At 46.0% G+C, this 18,783-nt stretch overlaps 2 protein-coding genes across 2 annotated transcripts; both read left to right on the top strand.

Annotated features, from left to right (window-relative positions):
* The first annotated feature begins 3,603 nt into the window (after positions 1–3,603).
* LOC142925114 (uncharacterized) lies at positions 3,604–9,487 on the top strand. The gene is made up of 8 exons (XM_076067982.1): positions 3,604–3,610; positions 3,980–4,198; positions 4,312–4,530; positions 5,270–5,488; positions 6,292–6,565; positions 7,291–7,360; positions 7,674–8,064; positions 8,804–9,487. Exons 1-8 carry the CDS (start codon positions 3,604–3,606, stop codon positions 9,064–9,066), a joined length of 1,662 nt encoding a protein of 553 aa, XP_075924097.1. The 3' UTR covers positions 9,067–9,487.
* LOC142925113 (uncharacterized) lies at positions 9,483–16,941 on the top strand. The gene is made up of 5 exons (XM_076067981.1): positions 9,483–12,003; positions 12,739–12,990; positions 13,689–13,786; positions 14,127–14,517; positions 15,985–16,941. Exons 1-5 carry the CDS (start codon positions 11,658–11,660, stop codon positions 16,212–16,214), a joined length of 1,317 nt encoding a protein of 438 aa, XP_075924096.1. The 5' UTR covers positions 9,483–11,657; the 3' UTR covers positions 16,215–16,941.
* Positions 16,942–18,783: the final 1,842 nt, after the last annotated feature.

Here is an 18,783-nt window from a genome sequence, read left to right as displayed (position 1 = left end):
ATGAGACTAGTGAGTTATAGTTATTCAGTTTAACTTAATGTAAGTTTATTCAGAAAAACTATGACGTTAATGCAATGTGTTAAATGTATCAATCTCATCAAATCAGCGGCAACAGCGTGGACGAAATGTACTGGGTGTAACTTCACTTTTTGCGACATCAGATTTTCGGATCTATCAAAAACAAACAATCTGGATAATTTGATATCTCGTATTTAGACCCGATTTCTGAATTTTTCAGGTTAATCTTCAATTCACGAACTCGTTAATACATTACGTGATGATGGTGGGTGCTGCCAAGTCGAACAGAAATTAATCTGGATGTAGGTACTAAAGCTACCACTTTTTGTGGACAGGCTGTGCGATTGGGGAGTTCAGCTGCGGAGGAGGCCAGTGCATCCCATCTCTCTACCGCTGTGACGGAGACGCGGATTGCCCAGACGGCTCGGACGAGGGCCGCTGCACCGATTGTCCACCCGACTCCTTCCAGTGCGGCAACGGGGCCTGCACCTCCCCCTCGTTCGTGTGCGATGGAGCCGACGACTGTGGAGACTACAGCGACGAGCAGAATTGCAGTGAGTTGTCAGCATCTGCCTCTATTTGTTGTTTCAAACATGCATGTTCTCAATGTAATGCACAGTAAATTTTCACGATCAATATTGTGATTCGTAATTGATATTTGGGTTAGATCACATGAACAAAATCCACGTGGTACACCCTCCTCCACTCGACACAGCCATTTAATAGAAATGTCACGTGATCAAATGTGCCAATGTATTTCTGCTTCAGCACACCACTGTGTTGTAGAGCAAACCACAACATTGAACAATTGGGCACGACGTTTTGCTGATAGTTATAATCAGCAGCATCAGGCAGTTGCCAGAATTGTGAAAATGTCCTCCAGTGTTGGGCTCTAAAAAGGTGGTGTGATGTCATCAGTGTGTGCCCACAAGAGAGCAGAAAGTGGCAGGAAGTGATACCTAGAGATGAATGTATTCGCTAAATTATAAAATGTTAGATAACAATCACTGAGGTGATACATGTTAATATGAAGGTTTATATGGTGAAACAGGTTAGTAATAGCGAATTAATTATACTGGAAGGTTATGTTATATTATAATAGATTATGTTAGATATGTCAATATACACATAAATATAGATTTGCGTGATGAGACTGGTGAGTTATAGTTATTCAGTTTAACTTAATGTAAGTTTATTCAGAAAAACTATGACGTTAATGCAATGTGTTAAATGTATCAATCTCATCAAATCAGCGGCAACAGCGTGGACGAAATGTACTGGGTGTAACTTCACTTTTTGCGACATCAGATTTTCGGATCTATCAAAAACAAACAATCTGGATAATTTTATATCTCGTATTTAGACCCGATTTCTGAATTTTTCAGGTTAATCTTCAATTCACGAACTCGTTAATACATTACGTGATGATGGTGGGTGCTGCCAAGTCGAACAGAAATTAATCTGGATGTAGGTACTAAAGCTACCACTTTTTGTGGACAGGCTGTGCGATTGGGGAGTTCAGCTGCGGAGGAGGCCAGTGCATCCCATCTCTCTACCGCTGTGACGGAGACGCGGATTGCCCAGACGGCTCGGACGAGGGCCGCTGCACCGATTGTCCACCTGACTCCTTCCAGTGCGGCAACGGGGCTTGCACCTCCCCCTCGTTCGTGTGCGATGGAGCCGACGACTGTGGAGACTACAGCGACGAGCAGAATTGCAGTGAGTTGTCAACATCTGCCTCTATTTGTTGTTTCAAACATGCATGTTCTCAATGTAATGCACAGTAAATTTTCACGATCAATATTGTGATTCGTAATTGATATTTGGGTTAGATCACATGAACAAAATCCACGTGGTACACCCTCCTCCACTCGACACAGCCATTTAATAGAAATGTCACGTGATCAAATGTGCCAATGTATTTTTGCTTCAGCACACCACTGTGTTGTAGAGCAAACCACAACATTGAACAATTGGGCACGACGTTTTGCTGATAGTTATAATCAGCAGCATCAGGCAGTTGCCAGAATTGTGAAAATGTCCTCCAGTGTTGGGCTCTAAAAAGGTGGTGTGATGTCATCAGTGTGTGCCCACAAGAGAGCAGAAAGTGGCAGGAAGTGATACCTAGAGATGAATGTATTCGCTAAATTATAAAATGTTAGATAACAATCACTGAGGTGATACATGTTAATATGAAGGTTTATATGGTGAAACAGGTTAGTAATAGTGAATTAATTATACTGGAAGGTTATGTTATGTTATAATAGATTATGTTAGATATGTCAATATACACATAAATATAGATTTGCGTGATGAGACTGGTGAGTTATAGTTATTCAGTTTAACTTAATGTAAGTTTATTCAGAAAAACTATGACGTTAATGCAATGTGTTAAATGTATCAATCTCATCAAATCAGCGGCAACAGCGTGGACGAAATGTAATGGATGTAACTTCACTTTTTGCGACATCAGATTTTCGGATCAATCAAAAACAATCTGGATCATTTGATATTTCGTATTTAGACCCGATTTCTGAATTTTTCAGGTTAATCTTCAATTTAGGAACTCATTAATACATTACGTGATGATGGTGGGTGCTGCCAAGTCGAACAGAAATTCATCTGGATGTAGGTACTAAAGCTACCACTTTTTGTGGACAGGCTGTGTGATTGGGGAGTTCAGCTGCGGAGGAGGCCAGTGCATCCCATCTCTCTACCGCTGTGACGGAGACGCGGATTGCCCAGACGGCTCGGACGAGGGCCGCTGCACCGATTGTCCACCCGACTCCTTCCAGTGTGGCAACGGGGCCTGCACCTCCCCCTCGTTCGTGTGCGATGGAGCCGACGACTGTGGAGACTACAGCGACGAGCAGAACTGCAGTGAGTTGTCAACATCTGCCTCTATACGTTTTTATAAACGTACATCTCATCAATTTAACAAATACTAGAATTTTGTGACTAACATGGTTGTTCGTAATTGATTTTTGGGTCAGATCACGTTAATAAAATGTTTGTCGTGAACTTTCTTCCAGCCAACACAGTCAATTAATAGAGTTCTTCCATAAACAAATGTGAAAATATATTTCTGCTTCAGCACACCACTATGTTGTAGAGCAATCCATAACATTGAACAATTGGGCACAACATTTCCCTTATAGTTACAACCAGCAGCATCAGGCAGTTACGATAATTTTTCAAATGTGCTGCAGTGTTGGGCCCTAAATAGATGGCATGATGTCATCAGTGTGCACCCATAAGGGAGCAGACAGTTGCAGGACGTGATCCCTAGAGATTAATTTATTCGCATATATTATACAATGTTAAATCACAATCACTAATATATACATATCTTATTATAAACGTTACATAATGAAACAGGTTATTCATAGATAATTAGCTATACTAGAGGGTTATTTTAACACGAAGGCTTTCGCGACCAATATAATCCTTTAAGCAGGTTTTTTCATGGCTAGATAACATAAATACTAATGTGTCGTTAAACCCGCCACCACCCGACACAGCCAATTAGTAAGGTTTGTCACGTAAATATAACATAAATGATAAAATATTAGATCACAATCGCTTATGTGGGGTATGTTAATATGAAGGTTTACATGGTGAAACAGGTTAGTCATAGCGAATTATCTATCCTAGAGGGTTATGCTATGTAATAATAGATCATGTTAGATATGTCAACAATTATATCAAAATAAGTAGTAACAGCATGGACGGGATGTTACGGAAGTGACATCACTTTTTGCGACGTCACATTTTTGGAACAGTCCAAAACAAACATTCTGGATCATTTTATGTTTCGAATCTTTAGGCCCCGATTTATGTCTTCAGATTAATATAACATTCAGGAAATAATGAACATTCTCAGTGATGACTGGGTGCTGCCAAGCCCGACAGAAATTAATGTGGATGTAGGTACTCAAGCTAACACCTTTTTTGTTGACAGGCTGCGCGATTGGGGAGTTCACCTGCGGAGGAGGCCAGTGCATCCCATCTCTCTACCGCTGTGACGGAGACGCGGACTGCCCAGATGGCTCGGACGAGGGCCGCTGCACCGATTGTCCACCCGACTCCTTCCAGTGCGGCAACGGGGCCTGCACCTCCCCCTCGTTCGTGTGCGATGGTGCTGACGACTGTGGAGACTACAGCGACGAGCAGAACTGCAGTGAGTAGAAAAACCTCGCGTTATCGACATTGGCATTCGATGAGGGAACACCCTCCTCGTGCTGCATTGGTTTCTTCGGTACACATTGACTCACACTGAGTTTCTCTTCGAAGGCTGTGGAACGGATGAGTTCCAATGCGGAGGAGGCGAGTGCATCCCATCCATCTACCGCTGTGATGGAGACGTGGACTGCCCGGACGGATCGGACGAGACGAGGTGCACCGATTGTCCACCCAACTCGTTCACCTGCGGCAACGGGGCCTGCACCTCCCTATCGTTCGTGTGCGATGGGGCCGACGACTGTGGAGACTACAGCGACGAGCAGAACTGCAGTGAGTGCCCATGATTCTTGTCGACATAGGCGAGGTGTACTTATGTATGTATGTTGAACTTCTTATCCACCATACGTAGCCAACCTTGCGACGTAGGATTTGTATATTTTTTTCGAGCGGATGCTGCCATGTTGTCACGATGAGCGTCCTGGAATTGCAATCCAGAGGGCTCCACTTCAATGTCCTGGTGGGGCAGTTGTAACGATGGTGCGGGTTTATTTCACTCCCACCTCCACTGCCGCATACGTCCACCCAGCAGTTTCAATGGAAACAGCGCAGTTAATCTATTGCCAGGTCGCGTGTGATGGAGGGTTAAGAGTGTGGGCACCCGCTCCTTATCCAAGATGTCTCGACAGAGGGGAAGAGTAGACCAAACACCGTCCACTAGTGGGTTTCTCCAGAGCTCCCTCGAGTGCAGGCCATTTGGTAAGCAGTGACTTGAGCGAGCAATCGCTGGACTGTGTTTTTACCCTTGTATGGGGAGTAAATGTTGACGTTTCACCCATTGTTTTTCATGATATGACAATTGTTTTTGGTTTTCCCTTCAACACCAGGCCAGTGTGTAGCGTCGTGTTCACTGTGACCTGTGTTTATGCGCTGTCAGGCATTCAGTCTTTTTCACGTCCACGTGACGGAGAGCAAATATGTTGTTGTCGAATTCAATTGCGAGGGTAGTGATGGATGGGTTTACTTTTATGACGAACGACGTCAATCCTCCTATCTCTTGTTCCCTGGCCAGGTTGCGGCAACGACGAGTTCCATTGTGGCTCGGGAGAGTGTGTTCAGCTGATATACCGCTGTGATGGAGACACGGACTGCCCAGATGGCTCAGACGAGGCCCGCTGCACAGATTGTCCACCCGACTCCTTCCAGTGTGGCAACGGGGCCTGCACCTCCCCATCGTTCGTGTGCGATGGAGCTGACGACTGTGGAGACTACAGCGACGAGCAGAACTGCAGTGAGTGGAATAACCATGAAGTTATCAATATTGGCATTCGATGATGGAACACCATGTTGGTAGTGCTGCCGTTAAGCTGGCCACCACCCGACACAGCCGATTAGTAAGGTTTGTCACGTGAACAGAACATGCCAATTCATTACTAGCACTGCATACCAGTGTGTTTGAGAGCAAATCCACAACATTTACAATCTGAGTACGACGTTTCGGCAGTAATTACAACCGGTATTATCAACCGGCAGCCAGATTTGTGGAGAAATCCTCTTGTTTCGTTCCTTAAATAGAGGGATAGATGTGATCACTTCGCTTGTGCGTCAATCTTGTGAAATGTGGTAGGGGATTAATGAATGCATATGAATTACAATGGGTATCCATTAACGGTTGGGTTATTCATATGGTAATCAACGTACATTGTGGATGCACATCATGCATGCACATTGTTTTTGTAACCCCTTAAGGAGGGAAACAGGAGGATTTTTCCACAAATCTGGCTACCGCCTGATGATGCCCGTTGTATTTACTGGCGAAACGTCGTATTCAGATTGTAAATGTGGATTTGCTTTCCAACACACCGGTGTACTGTACTAGTAACGAATTGGCATGTTCTATTTACATGACAAACCTTACTAATTGGCTGTGTCGGTTGGCGGTGGTTTGAACGACACCTTTATAGTTGCGCGATCTAACCGATAAAAAAAAACCTGTATTATGGATGATATTCGTCGTGAAAGCCTCCATGTTAAACTGGTAGTGCTGCATTGGTTTACTCAGTACACATTGATTGACAGTGTTTCTCTTTGAAGGCTGTGGAGCGGATGAGTTCCGCTGCGGAGGAGGTGAGTGCATCCCGTCCGGCTACCGCTGTGACGGAGACGCAGACTGCCCAGACGGCTCGGACGAGGGCCGCTGCACCGATTGTCCACCCGACTCCTTCCAGTGTGGCAACGGGGTCTGCACCTCCCCCTCGTTCGTGTGCGATGGAGCTGACGACTGTGGAGACTACAGCGACGAGCAGAACTGCAGTGAGTGGAATAATCCTGAAGTTATCAAAATGGGTGATGAGGGTACACCATATTGGTAGTGCTGCCGTTAAACCCGCCACCACTCGACACAGCCAATTAGTAAGGTTTGTCACGTAAAGAGAACATGCTAATTCATTACTAGCACAGCACACCGGTGTGTTAGAGAGCAAATCCACAACATTTACAATCTGAGTACGATGTTTTGTCAGTAATTATAACTAGCTTCATCAGGCGGCAGCCAAATTTGGGGAGAAATCCACCTGTTTTGTGCCTTAAATAGTCATAGATGTGATGACATCACTTGTAAGCCAATCTTGTGTGAAGTGGGAGGGGATTAGTGAATACATATAAATGACAATGAGTATCCATTAACGGTTGGGTTATTCATATGCTCATGAACTTACATGAAGCATGCACATTATGCATGCACATTGTTCTTGTACCCCCTTCAGGAACAAAACAGGAGGATTTCTTTACAAATCTGGCTGTTGCCTGATGATGCCGGTGCTAATTACTGGCGAAACATACTCAGATTGTAAATGTTGTGGATTTGTTCTCCAACACACCAGTGTGCTATACTAGTGTAATGAGCGACTTCCGCAACACGTCTTGTAGAGGGTGCTTCTTCTTTATTACTCACACTGGGCACAACACAGGCCAACATTTATTCCTACTCACACTGAGTACAACACTTAGATATTAACGTCTCTACTGACTACACACAGCCGATCACTCGGCGTGGTCCCACCGCCCTCACTCGGCTACGCCGCTGGCTGGCAGCGTGAGGATGATGGCGATGGAAACCACGCAGGAGATTTTCCACGTGGCTGGACGACGGACAGAGATTATGGCGAGCAGTGACGCAGCGAGGACCCAGACCCCACACACGAGCCCCAAGCCCCGGGTCCGCTCCCCCTTATATACCCCAGGCGTGGCTAGGCCCCGCCTCCGGCCACGCCCTCTCGTGGAACCTTCGATCATATTCCCGGAGTTTCTCGGCTGACCCCACCTTTTACCTTTGCCCCAGATACACCTCCTTCTCTGATTGGTTATTACTTAACCGTGCCTGTACCCTTGATTCTCCTTCCAGGCCAGCAGGTGTCACCATGTCATTACACTAGTAACGAATTAGCATGTTCTGTTGACGTAACAAACCTTACTAGTTGGCTGTGTCGGGTGGTGGTGGGTTTAACGACACATTTATCTTCATGCGATCTAACCCCAAAAAAACCTGTATTATAGATGATATTGGTCGTGAAAGCCTACATGTTAAACTGGTAGTGCTGCATTGGTTTACTCGATGCACATTGATTGACACTGTGTTTCTCTTTGAAGGCTGTGGAGTGGATGAGTTCCACTGCGGAGGAGGCGAGTGCATCCCGTCCGGCTACCGCTGTGACGGAGACGCGGACTGCCCAGACGGCTCGGACGAGGGCCGCTGCACCAATTGTCCACCCGACTCCTTCCAGTGTGGCAACGGGGCCTGCACCTCCCCCTCGTTCGTGTGCGATGGGGCCGACGACTGTGGAGACTACAGCGACGAGCAGAACTGCAGTGAGTGCCCATGCTTCTTGTCGACATAGGCGAGGTGTACTTATGTATGTATGTCCAACTTCTTATCCACCATACGTAGCCAACCTTGCGACGTAGGATTTGTATATTTTTTTCGAGCGGATGCTGCCATGTTGTCACGATGAGCGTCCTGGAATTGCAATCCACAGGGCTCCACTTCAATGTCCTGGTGGGGCAGTTGTAACGATGGTGCGAGTTTATTTCACTCCCACCTCCACTGCCGCATACGTCCACCCAGCAGTTTCAATGGAAACAGCGCAGTTAATCTATTGCCAGGTCGCGTGTGATGGAGGGTGAAGAGTGTGGGCACCCACTCCTTATCCAAGATGTCTCGACAGAGGGGAAGAGTAGACCAAACACCGTCCACTAGTGGGTTTCTCCAGAGCTCCCTCGAGTGCAGGCCATTTGGTAAGCAGTGACTTGAGCGAGCAATTGCTGGACTGCGTTTTTACCCTTGTATGGGGAGTAAATGTTGACGTTTCACCCATTGTTTTTCATGATATGACAATTGTTTTTGGTTTTCCCTTCAACACCAGGCCAGTGTGTAGCGTCGTGTTCACTGTGACCTGTGTTTATGCGCTGTCAGGCATTCAGTCTTTTTCACGTCCACGTGACGGAGAGCAAATATGTTGTTGTCGAATTCAATTGCGAGGGTAGTGACGGATGGGTTTACTTTTATGACGAACGACGTCAATCCTCCTATCTCTTGTCCCCTGGCCAGGTTGCGGCAACGACGAGTTCCATTGTGGCTCGGGAGAGTGTGTTCAGCTGATATACCGCTGTGATGGAGACACGGACTGCCCAGACGGCTCGGACGAGGCCCGCTGCACCGATTGTCCACCCGACTCCTTCCAGTGCGGCAACGGGGCCTGCACCTCCCCCTCATTCGTGTGCGATGGAGCTGACGACTGTGGAGACTACAGCGACGAGCAGAACTGCAGTGAGTGGAATAACCATGAAGTTATCAATATTGGCATTCGATGATGGAACACCATGTTGGTAGTGCTGCCGTTAAGCTGGCCACCACCCGGCACAGTCGATTAGTAAGGTTTGTCACGTGAACAGAACATGCCAATTCATTACTAGCACAGCATACCGGTGTGTTTGAGAGCAAATCCACAACATTTACAATCTAGGTACGACGTTTCGCCAATAATTACAACCGGTATTATCAACCGGCAGCCAGATTTGTGGAGAAATCCTCCTGTTTCGTTCCTTAAATAGAGGGATAGATGTGATCACTTCGCTTGTGAGTCAATCTTGTGAAATGTGGTAGGGGATTAATGAATGCATATGAATTACAATGGGTATCCATTAACGGTTGGGTTATTCATATGGTAATCAACGTACATTGTGGATGCACATCATGCATGCACATTCTTTTTGTACCCCCTTAAGGAGGGAAACAGGAGGATTTTTCCACAAATCTGGCTACCGCCTGATGATGCCCGTTGTAATTACTGGCGAAACGTCGTATTCAGATTGTAAATGTGGATTTGCTTTCCAACACACTGGTGTACTGTACTAGTAACGAATTGGCATGTTCTATTTACATGACAAACCTTACTAATTGGCTGTGTCGGTTGGCGGTGGTTTGAACGACACCTTTATAGTTGCGCGATCTAACCGATATAAAAAAAAACCTGTATCATGGATGATATTGGTCGTGAAAGCCTCCATGTTAAACTGGTAGTGCTGCATTGGTTTACTCAGTACACATTGATTGACACTGTTTCTCTTTGAAGGCTGTGGAGCGGATGAGTTCCGCTGCGGAGGAGGTGAGTGCATCCCGTCTGGCTACCGCTGTGACGGAGACGCGGACTGCCCAGACGGCTCGGACGAGGGCCGCTGCACCGATTGTCCACCCGACTCCTTCCAGTGTGGCAACGGGGCCTGCACCTCCCCCTCGTTCGTGTGCGATGGAGCTGACGACTGTGGAGACTACAGCGACGAGCAGAACTGCAGTGAGTGCCCATGCTTCTTGTCGACATAGGCGAGGTGTACTTATGTATGTTGAACTTCTTATCCACCATACGTAGCCAACCTTGCGACGTAGGATTTGTATATTTTTTTCGAGCGGATGCTGCCATGTTGTCACGATGAGCGTCCTGGAATTGCAATCCACAGGGCTCCACTTCAATTTCCTGGTGGGGCAGTTGTAACGATGGTGCGGGTTTATTTCACTCCCACCTCCACTGCCGCATACGTCCACCCAGCAGTTTCAATGGAAACAGCGCAGTTAATCTATTGCCAGGTCGCGTGTGATGGAGGGTGAAGAGTGTGGGCACCCACTCCTTATCCAAGATGTCTCGACAGAGGGGAAGAGTAGACCAAACACCGTCCACTAGTGGGTTTCTCCAGAGCTCCCTCGAGTGCAGGCCATTTGGTAAGCAGTGACTTGAGCGAGCAATTGCTGGACTGCGTTTTTACCCTTGTATCGGGAGTAAATGTTGATGTTTCACCCATTGTTTTTCATGATAAGACAATTGTTTTTGGTTTTCCCTTCAACACCAGGCCAGTGTGTAGCGTCGTGTTCACTGTGACCTGTGTTTATGCGCTGTCAGGCATTCAGTCTTTTTCACGTCCACGTGACGGAGAGCAAATATGTTTTTGTCGAATTCAATTGCGAGGGTAGTGACGAATGGGTTTACTTTTATGACGAACGACGTCAATCCTCCTATCTCTTGTCCCCTGGCCAGGTTGCGGCAACGACGAGTTCCATTGTAGCTCTGGAGAGTGTGTTCAGCTGATATACCGCTGTGATGGAGACACGGACTGCCCAGATGGCTCAGACGAGGCCCGCTGCACAGATTGTCCACCCGACTCCTTCCAGTGTGGCAACGGGGCCTGCACCTCCCCATCGTTCGTGTGCGATGGAGCTGACGACTGTGGAGACTACAGCGACGAGCAGAACTGCAGTGAGTGGAATAACCATGAAGTTATCAATATTGGCATTCGATGATGGAACACCATATTGGTAGTGCTGCCGTTAAGCTGGCGATTAGTAAGGTTTGTCACGTGAACAGAACATGCCAATTCATTACTAGCACAGCATACCGGTGTGTTTGAGAGCAAATCCACAACATTTACAATCTGAGTACGACGTTTCGCCAATAATTACAACCGGTATTATCAACCGGCAGCCAGATTTGTAGAGAAATCGTCCTGTTTCGTTCCTTAAATAGAGGGATAGATGTGATCACTTCGCTTGTGAGTCAATCTTGTGAAATGTGGTAGGGGATTAATGAATGCATATGAATTACAATGGGTATCCATTAACGGTTGGGTTATTCATATGGTAATCAACGTACATTGTGGATGCACATCATGCATGCACATTGTTTTTGTACCCCCTTAAGGAGGGAAACAGGAGGATTTTTCCACAAATCTGGATACCGCCTGATGATGCCCGTTGTAATTACTGGCAAAACGTCGTATTCAGATTGTTAATGTGGATTTGCTTTCCAACACACCGTGTACTGTTCTAGTAACGAATTGGCATGTTCTGTTGACGTGACAAACCTTACTAGTTGGCTGTGTCGGGTGGTGGTGGGTTTAACGACACATTTATCTTCATGCGATCTAACCCCAAAAAAACCTGTATTATAGATGATATTGGTCGTGAAAGCCTACATGTTAAACTGGTAGTGCTGCATTGGTTTACTCGGTGCACATTGATTGACACTGTGTTTCTCTTTGAAGGCTGTGGAGCGGATGAGTTCCACTGCGGAGGAGGTGAGTGCATCCCGTCTGGCTACCGCTGTGACGGAGACGCGGACTGCCCAGACGGCTCGGACGAGGGCCGCTGCACCGATTGTCCACCCGACTCCTTCCAGTGTGGCAACGGGGCCTGCACCTCCCCCTCGTTCGTGTGCGATGGAGCCGACGACTGTGGAGACTACAGCGACGAGCAGAACTGCAGTGAGTGCCCATACTTCTTGTCGACATAGGCGAGGTGTACTTATGTATGTTGAACTTCTTATCCACCATACGTAGCCAACCTTGCGACGTAGGATTTGTATATTTTTTTCGAGCGGATGCTGCCATGTTGTCACGATGAGTGTCCTTTAATTGCAATCCAGAGGGCTCCACTTCAATGTCCTGGTGGGGCAGTTGTAACGATGGTGCGGGTTTATTTCACTCCCACCTCCACTGCCGCATACGTCCACCCAGCAGTTTCAATGGAAACAGCGCAGTTAATCTATTGCCAGGTCGCGTGTGATGGAGGGTTAAGAGTGTGGGCACCCACTCCTTATCCAAGATGTCTCGACAGAGGGGAAGAGTAGACCAAACACCATCCACTAGTGGGTTTCTCCAGAGCTCCCTCGAGTGCAGGCCATTTGGTAAGCAGTGACTTGAGCGAGCAATTGCTGGACTGCGTTTTTACCCTTGTATTGGGAGTAAATGTTGACGTTTCACCCATTGTTTTTCATGATATGACAATTGTTTTTGGTTTTCCCTTCAACACCAAGCCAGTGTGTAGCGTCGTGTTCACTGTGACCTGTGTTTATGCGCTGTCAGGCATTCAGTCTTTTTCACGTCCACGTGACGGAGAGCAAATATGTTGTTGTCGAATTCAATTGCGAGGGTAGTGACGGATGGGTTTACTTTTATGACGAACGACGTCAATCCTCCTATCTCTTGTCCCCTGACCAGGTTGCGGCAACGACGAGTTCCATTGTGGCTCGGGAGAGTGTGTTCAGCTGATATACCGCTGTGATGGAGACACGGACTGCCCAGACGGCTCAGACGAGGCCCGCTGCACAGATTGTCCACCCGACTCCTTCCAGTGCGGCAACGGGGCCTGCACCTCCCCCTCGTTCGTGTGCGATGGAGCTGACGACTGTGGAGACTACAGCGACGAGCAGAACTGCAGTGAGTGGAATAACCATGAAGTTATCAATATTGGCATTCGATGATGGAACACCATATTGGTAGTGCTGCCGTTAAGCTGGCCACCACCCGACACAGCCGATTAGTAAGGTTTGTCACGTGAACAGAACATGCCAATTCATTACTAGCACAGCATACCGGTGTGTTTGAGAGCAAATCCACAACATTTACAATCTGAGTACGACGTTTCGCCAATAATTACAACCGGTATTATCAACCGGCAGCCAGATTTGTGGAGAAATCCTCCTGTTTCGTTCCTTAAATAGAGGGATAGATGTGATCACTTCGCTTGTGAGTCAATCTTGTGAAATGTGGTAGGGGATTAATGAATGCATATGAATTACAATGGGTATCCATTAACGGTTGGGTTATTCATATGCTCATGAACTTACATGAAGCATGCACATTATGCAGGCACATTGTTCTTGTACCCCCTTCAGGAACAAAACAGGAGGATTTCTTTACAAATCTGGCTGTTGCCTGATGATGCCGGTGCTAATTACTGGCGAAACATACTCAGATTGTAAATGTTGTGGATTTGTTCTCCAACACACCAGTGTGCTATACTAGTGTAATGAGCGACTTCCGCAACACGTCTTGTAGAGGGTGCTTCTTCTTTATTACTCACACTGGGCACAACACAGGCCAACATTTATTCCTACTCACACTGAGTACAACACTTAGATATTAACGTCTCTACTGACTACACACAGCCGATCACTCGGCGTGGTCCCACCGCCCTCACTCGGCTACGCCGCTGGCTGGCAGCGTGAGGATGATGGCGATGGAAACCACGCAGGAGATCTTCCACGTGGCCAGACGACGGACAGAGATTATGGCGAGCAGTGACGCAGCGAGGACCCAGACCCCACACACGAGCCCCAAGCCCCGGGTCCGCTCCCCCTTATATACCCCAGGCGTGGCTAGGCCCCGCCTCCGGCCACGCCCTCTCGTGGAACCTTCGAACATATTCCCGGAGTTTCTCGGCTAACCCCACCTTTTACCTTTGCCCCAGATACACCTCCTTCTCTGATTGGTTGTTACTTAACCGTGCCTGTACCCTTGATTCCTCTTCCAGGCCATCAGGTGTCACCATGTCATTACACTAGTAACGAATTAGCATGTTCTGTTCACGTGACAAACCTTACTAGTTGGCTGTGTCGGGTGGTGGTGGGTTTAACGACACATTTATCTTCATGCGATCTAACCCCAAAAAAACCTGTATTATAGATGATATTGGTCGTGAAAGCCTACATGTTAAACTGGTAGTGCTGCATTGGTTTACTCGATGCACATTGATTGACACTGTGTTTCTCTTTGAAGGCTGTGGAGCGGATGAGTTCCGCTGCGGAGGAGGTGAGTGCATCCCGTCTGGCTACCGCTGTGACGGAGACGCGGACTGCCCAGACGGCTCGGACGAGGGCCGCTGCACCGATTGTCCAGCCGACTCCTTCCAGTGCGGCAACGGGGCCTGCACCTCCCTCTCGTTCGTGTGCGATGGAGCTGACGACTGTGGAGACTACAGCGATGAACAGAACTGCAGTGAGTTGTGAACATCTACCGCTATATGTTATTACAAATATGTATCTTATCAATTTAACATGAAGTATATTTTGCTGCCCTATATTGTGATAAATAAAATGTTTACGTGAATAAATGTGCCAATGTGTTTCTGCATCAGCACACCACTGTGTTATACAGGGTGTTTAAAACATGGACCCGATTTGAAATCGCTATATCTCTGCAACCACGAACTGCCCACTTGAAAGGGCGGGGCATAGAGAGGGCGGGGCATAGAGTTTAAAATGATTACCGCTAGAGGCCTCTCCCAGCGCACAAACAGCCCCTAGCCTCAGTCATTCGCAAGATCGTAACCTCGCAACACAAGGCATTTTGCGTTCTGCAATTCAGCAAGACTGAATCCGTAAATGCGGTGCAGCGTGCGTTTCAACGGCGTTTTGGCATTGATCCGCCAAAATCAAAGAGATTCGTCGTTGTTACCGACAATTTGAGGAAACGGGCTGTTTGTGTAAGGGGAATAGAGCACAGGGCGACCACGCACCTCAGAGGAAAACGCGAGAAGAGAGGCATTTGGGACGAATTCAACTATCGTATTGATGTTGTCCGTACAGCAGGTGGAGGGCACATAGAGCATTTATAAAATGGTTAGTAAAACTTGATAACTCATTAAACCGTTTGTAACTTTTTGTGTAATTGTAACATGTTGCCATCATGAAATATACTGCTCTGAAATTGGGTACATCTTTTTCAAACACCCTGTAGAGCAATCCATTATATTTTACCATTCGGTTCCATGTTTCGCTGATAGTTACAATTAGGGCATCAGGCAGTTGCCATAATTGTAAAAATGTCCTCCAGTTTTGGCCCCTATATAAGTGGAGTGACGCCATCAGCGCGCACCCACAATGGAGCAGGAAGTGGCAGGAAGTGATTCCTAGAGGTTAAAGTATTCACATAAATTATGAAATCTTAGATCGCAATTACTTACGTGAGGTACGTTAATATGAACGTTTACATGGTAAAACAGGTTAGTCATAGCTAATCATATATATTAGACAGTTATGTTAGATTATAATAGATTATGTTAGAAATGGCAAGATACACATATATACGTGGTGATACTGATTAGTCATAGTTATTCAGTTTAATATTTTACGTAGGTTTAACCAGAAAAACTTTCACTTTAATGCAATGTTTTTTCCTTTAATAATTTATCAAAAGAGACGACAAGTGCATGCAAACGAAGCAGGAACATTGTGGAGGGGATGTCATGGAAGTGACGTCACTTTTGTGATGTTACATTTTCAGATCAATCCAAGATAAACATTCTGGATAATTTTTTTCTTTGTGTCTCGGCTTCTGTCTTTTTCAGATGAATATAAAATTCAGGAACTAATTAGTACATTTTGTGATCACGTTGGGTGCTACCAAGCCTGCCAAAAATTAATCTGGATGTAGGTACTCAAGTTAACAAATTTTTTGGGACAGGCTGTGCGATTGGGGAGTTCAGCTGTGGAGGAGGCCAGTGCATCCCATCTCTCTACCGCTGTGACGGAGATGCGGACTGCCCAGATGGTTCGGACGAGAGCCACTGCACCGATTGTCCACCCGACTCCTTCCAGTGCGGTAACGGGGCCTGCACCTCCCCCTCGTTCGTGTGTGATGGAGCTGACGACTGCGGAGACTACAGTGACGAGCAGAACTGCAGTGAGTTGTGAACATCTGCCTCTTTATGTTGTTACAAATATACATCTTATCAATTGAACAGACAGTAGACTTTTGGGAACCAATATTGTGATGAAACAAATTATCATGTGAAAAGATGTGCCAATGTGTTTCTGCATCAGCACACCACTGTGTAATAGAGCAATCCATTCGATTGTACCATTAGGTGCCACGTTTCGCTGATAGTTACAATTAGCAGCATCAGGCAATTGCCAGATTTGTGAAAATGTCCACTAGTGTTGGGCCCTAAATAGGTGATGTGATGTCATCAGTGTGTGTACACAAGGAAGCAGGAAGTGGCAGGAAGTGATACCTAGAGGTTAATATATTCAAATGAATGTTAGATCACATTCACTTTCGTGACGTATGTTAATATGATGATTTAAATGGTGAAACAGGTTAGTCAGAGCTAATTAGTTATAATAGAGCGTTATTATATATTATTGTATTTTACGTTAGATATGTAAGCATATATATTGATCAGTGTTAGTCATAGTTTTTCTGTTTATCTTTTTAACATATACGTTTAATCAGAACAACTATGACTTTAATGCAATGTTTTATATTTTTATGATTTATCAAAAGAGACAAGTGATTGCTTCTGGAGCAGTAACAGCGTGGTGGGGATGTGATGGAAGTGACGTCACTTTTTGCGACATCACATTTTCCAATCAATCCGAAACAAACATTCTGGATCATTTTTATGTTTTGAGTCTAGGCCTGATTTCTGAATTTTAAGATTAATCTAAAGTTCAGGGACTCATGATCATTCTTAGTGATAACTGTGGGTGTTGCCAAGCCTGACAGAAATTAATCTCTATGTAGGTACTCAAGCTAACACACTTTTGTGGACAGGCTGTGCGGTTGGGGAGTTCAGCTGCGGAGGAGGCCAGTGCATCCCATCTCTCTACCGCTGTGACGGAGACGCGGACTGCCCAGATGGCTCGGACGAGGGCCGCTGCACCGATTGTCCACCCGACTCCTTCCAGTGCGGCAACGGGGCCTGCACCTCCCCCTCGTTCATGTGCGATGGTGCTGACGACTGTGGAGACTACAGCGACGAGCAGAATTGCAGTGAGTTGTCAACATCTGCCTCTATACGTTGTTACAAACATGCACGTCATCAATTTAACACATAGTAGACTTTCACCATCAATATTGTGATTAATAAAATTGTCACGTGAACAAATGTGCCAATTTATTACTGCTTCAGCACACTGCTGTGTTGTAGGGCATGTACAACATTTTATAATTAGGCATCGCATTTCGCTGATAGTTACAAACTGCAGCATCAGGCAGTTGCCAGAATTGTGAAAATGTCCTCCAGTGTTGGGCCCTAAATAGGTGGTGTGATGTCATCAGTGTGTGCCCACAAGGGAGCAAGCAGTGGCAGGAAGTGATACCTAGAGGTCAATGTATTTGAAGATATTATAGAATAAATGATCACAATCACTTACGTGAGTTCCATTAATATGGCTTTATATTAATTTACATGGTGAAACAGTTTATTCATAGCTAATTAGTTATCCTAGAGCAGTGGTTCTTAACCTTGTTGGAGGTACCGAACCCCACCAGTTTCATATGCGCATTCACCGAACCCCTCTTTAGTGAAAAATAAAATGTGATTTTTTTCAAATTCAAGACGTAGATATGTTTTTTACTGGTACACAAAATGAGCCGTGCATGAACATTACCTTGTTCAAAGAATAAAACCAACACAATGCATAAACTCACAACAAATTACATACCTGGAAACCAATGTGACTTCTGCTGTTGCCTTTGAGAGATCAGTTCAGATATGCGTGGCTTCACCTTGGCAAGTGCCACTCTCATGTCATTTTCACAGCAAAGTCTGTTCCTTTTCTTCGTTTTTATGTCCAGCATCCTCGAAAAGGATTGCTCACAAAGATATGTTGTAACAAATGGTATAAAAAAATCCAGGGCTTTCTTAGCAATAACTGGATACTTGTTCATTTGTCGACACCAAAACGTTGAGAGCGTTGTTGTTCTGAAGAGTTGCTGTTGAACCTGGCTCTGCTGAATTTCAATGATTTCGTCGAGGAATTCATCATTGACATCTGCTGTTTCAACAGCAAACGTGAACGGCTGTCTCACCCATGCTGGATATGACTCTCTTGTAGGGAAATATCCGTCGAGAGACTTTGCAAGCTCATCTAAGTGCGTGGCAATTGTTTGCTTCAGTTCCGTGGATACAGAAATATCTCCGATTCCAGACACATCTTCGATCTTACTTGCACAGTCGTCCAGAAGCGGGAGGTTTGCGAAGTTATTGTTCTCTGTTCGTCGTTTCCATAACGGTAGCTTTTTTTGAAAAGCCTTCAGGTGTTCTTCCGCTTCCATGATATTGACTCCACCACCCTGCATCTGCTGATTGAGATGATTGAGAGCTGCGAATATATCAGCCATGTACGCTAAAATGAGAATGAACTCAGGATTTTTGAAGCAATCTGCATGGCAGTGTTGGTGCTCTTGCAAAAACAGGGCTAATTCCACACGCATGGCAAAAACACGATTCAGCACCTGTCCCCGGGATAACCACCG

Source organism: Petromyzon marinus, chromosome 19 (genome assembly GCF_048934315.1).
Source record: "Petromyzon marinus isolate PM22_M1 ecotype Great Lakes invasive population chromosome 19, UKy_Petmar_22M1.pri1.0, whole genome shotgun sequence".
In the NCBI taxonomy this organism is placed as follows: Eukaryota; Metazoa; Chordata; class Hyperoartia; order Petromyzontiformes; family Petromyzontidae; genus Petromyzon; species Petromyzon marinus.
This window is presented reverse-complemented; position numbering and strand designations above follow the sequence as displayed.

Excerpts from the sequence above, each read along its gene's own strand:
- LOC142925114 (XM_076067982.1), top strand. Across the intron at positions 4,531-5,269 it reads CAGCGACGAGCAGAACTGCA|GTTGCGGCAACGACGAGTTC; the intron begins GTGAGTGCCCAT and ends TTCCCTGGCCAG. Across the intron at positions 5,489-6,291 it reads CAGCGACGAGCAGAACTGCA|GCTGTGGAGCGGATGAGTTC; the intron begins GTGAGTGGAATA and ends TTCTCTTTGAAG.
- LOC142925113 (XM_076067981.1), top strand. The coding sequence starts at position 11,658 with ATGCGATCTAACCCCAAAAAAACCTGTATTATAGATGATATTGGTCGT. Across the intron at positions 12,991-13,688 it reads CCATGAAGTTATCAATATTG|CCGATCACTCGGCGTGGTCC; the intron begins GCATTCGATGAT and ends GACTACACACAG. Across the intron at positions 13,787-14,126 it reads CCACGCAGGAGATCTTCCAC|TTGGCTGTGTCGGGTGGTGG; the intron begins GTGGCCAGACGA and ends AAACCTTACTAG.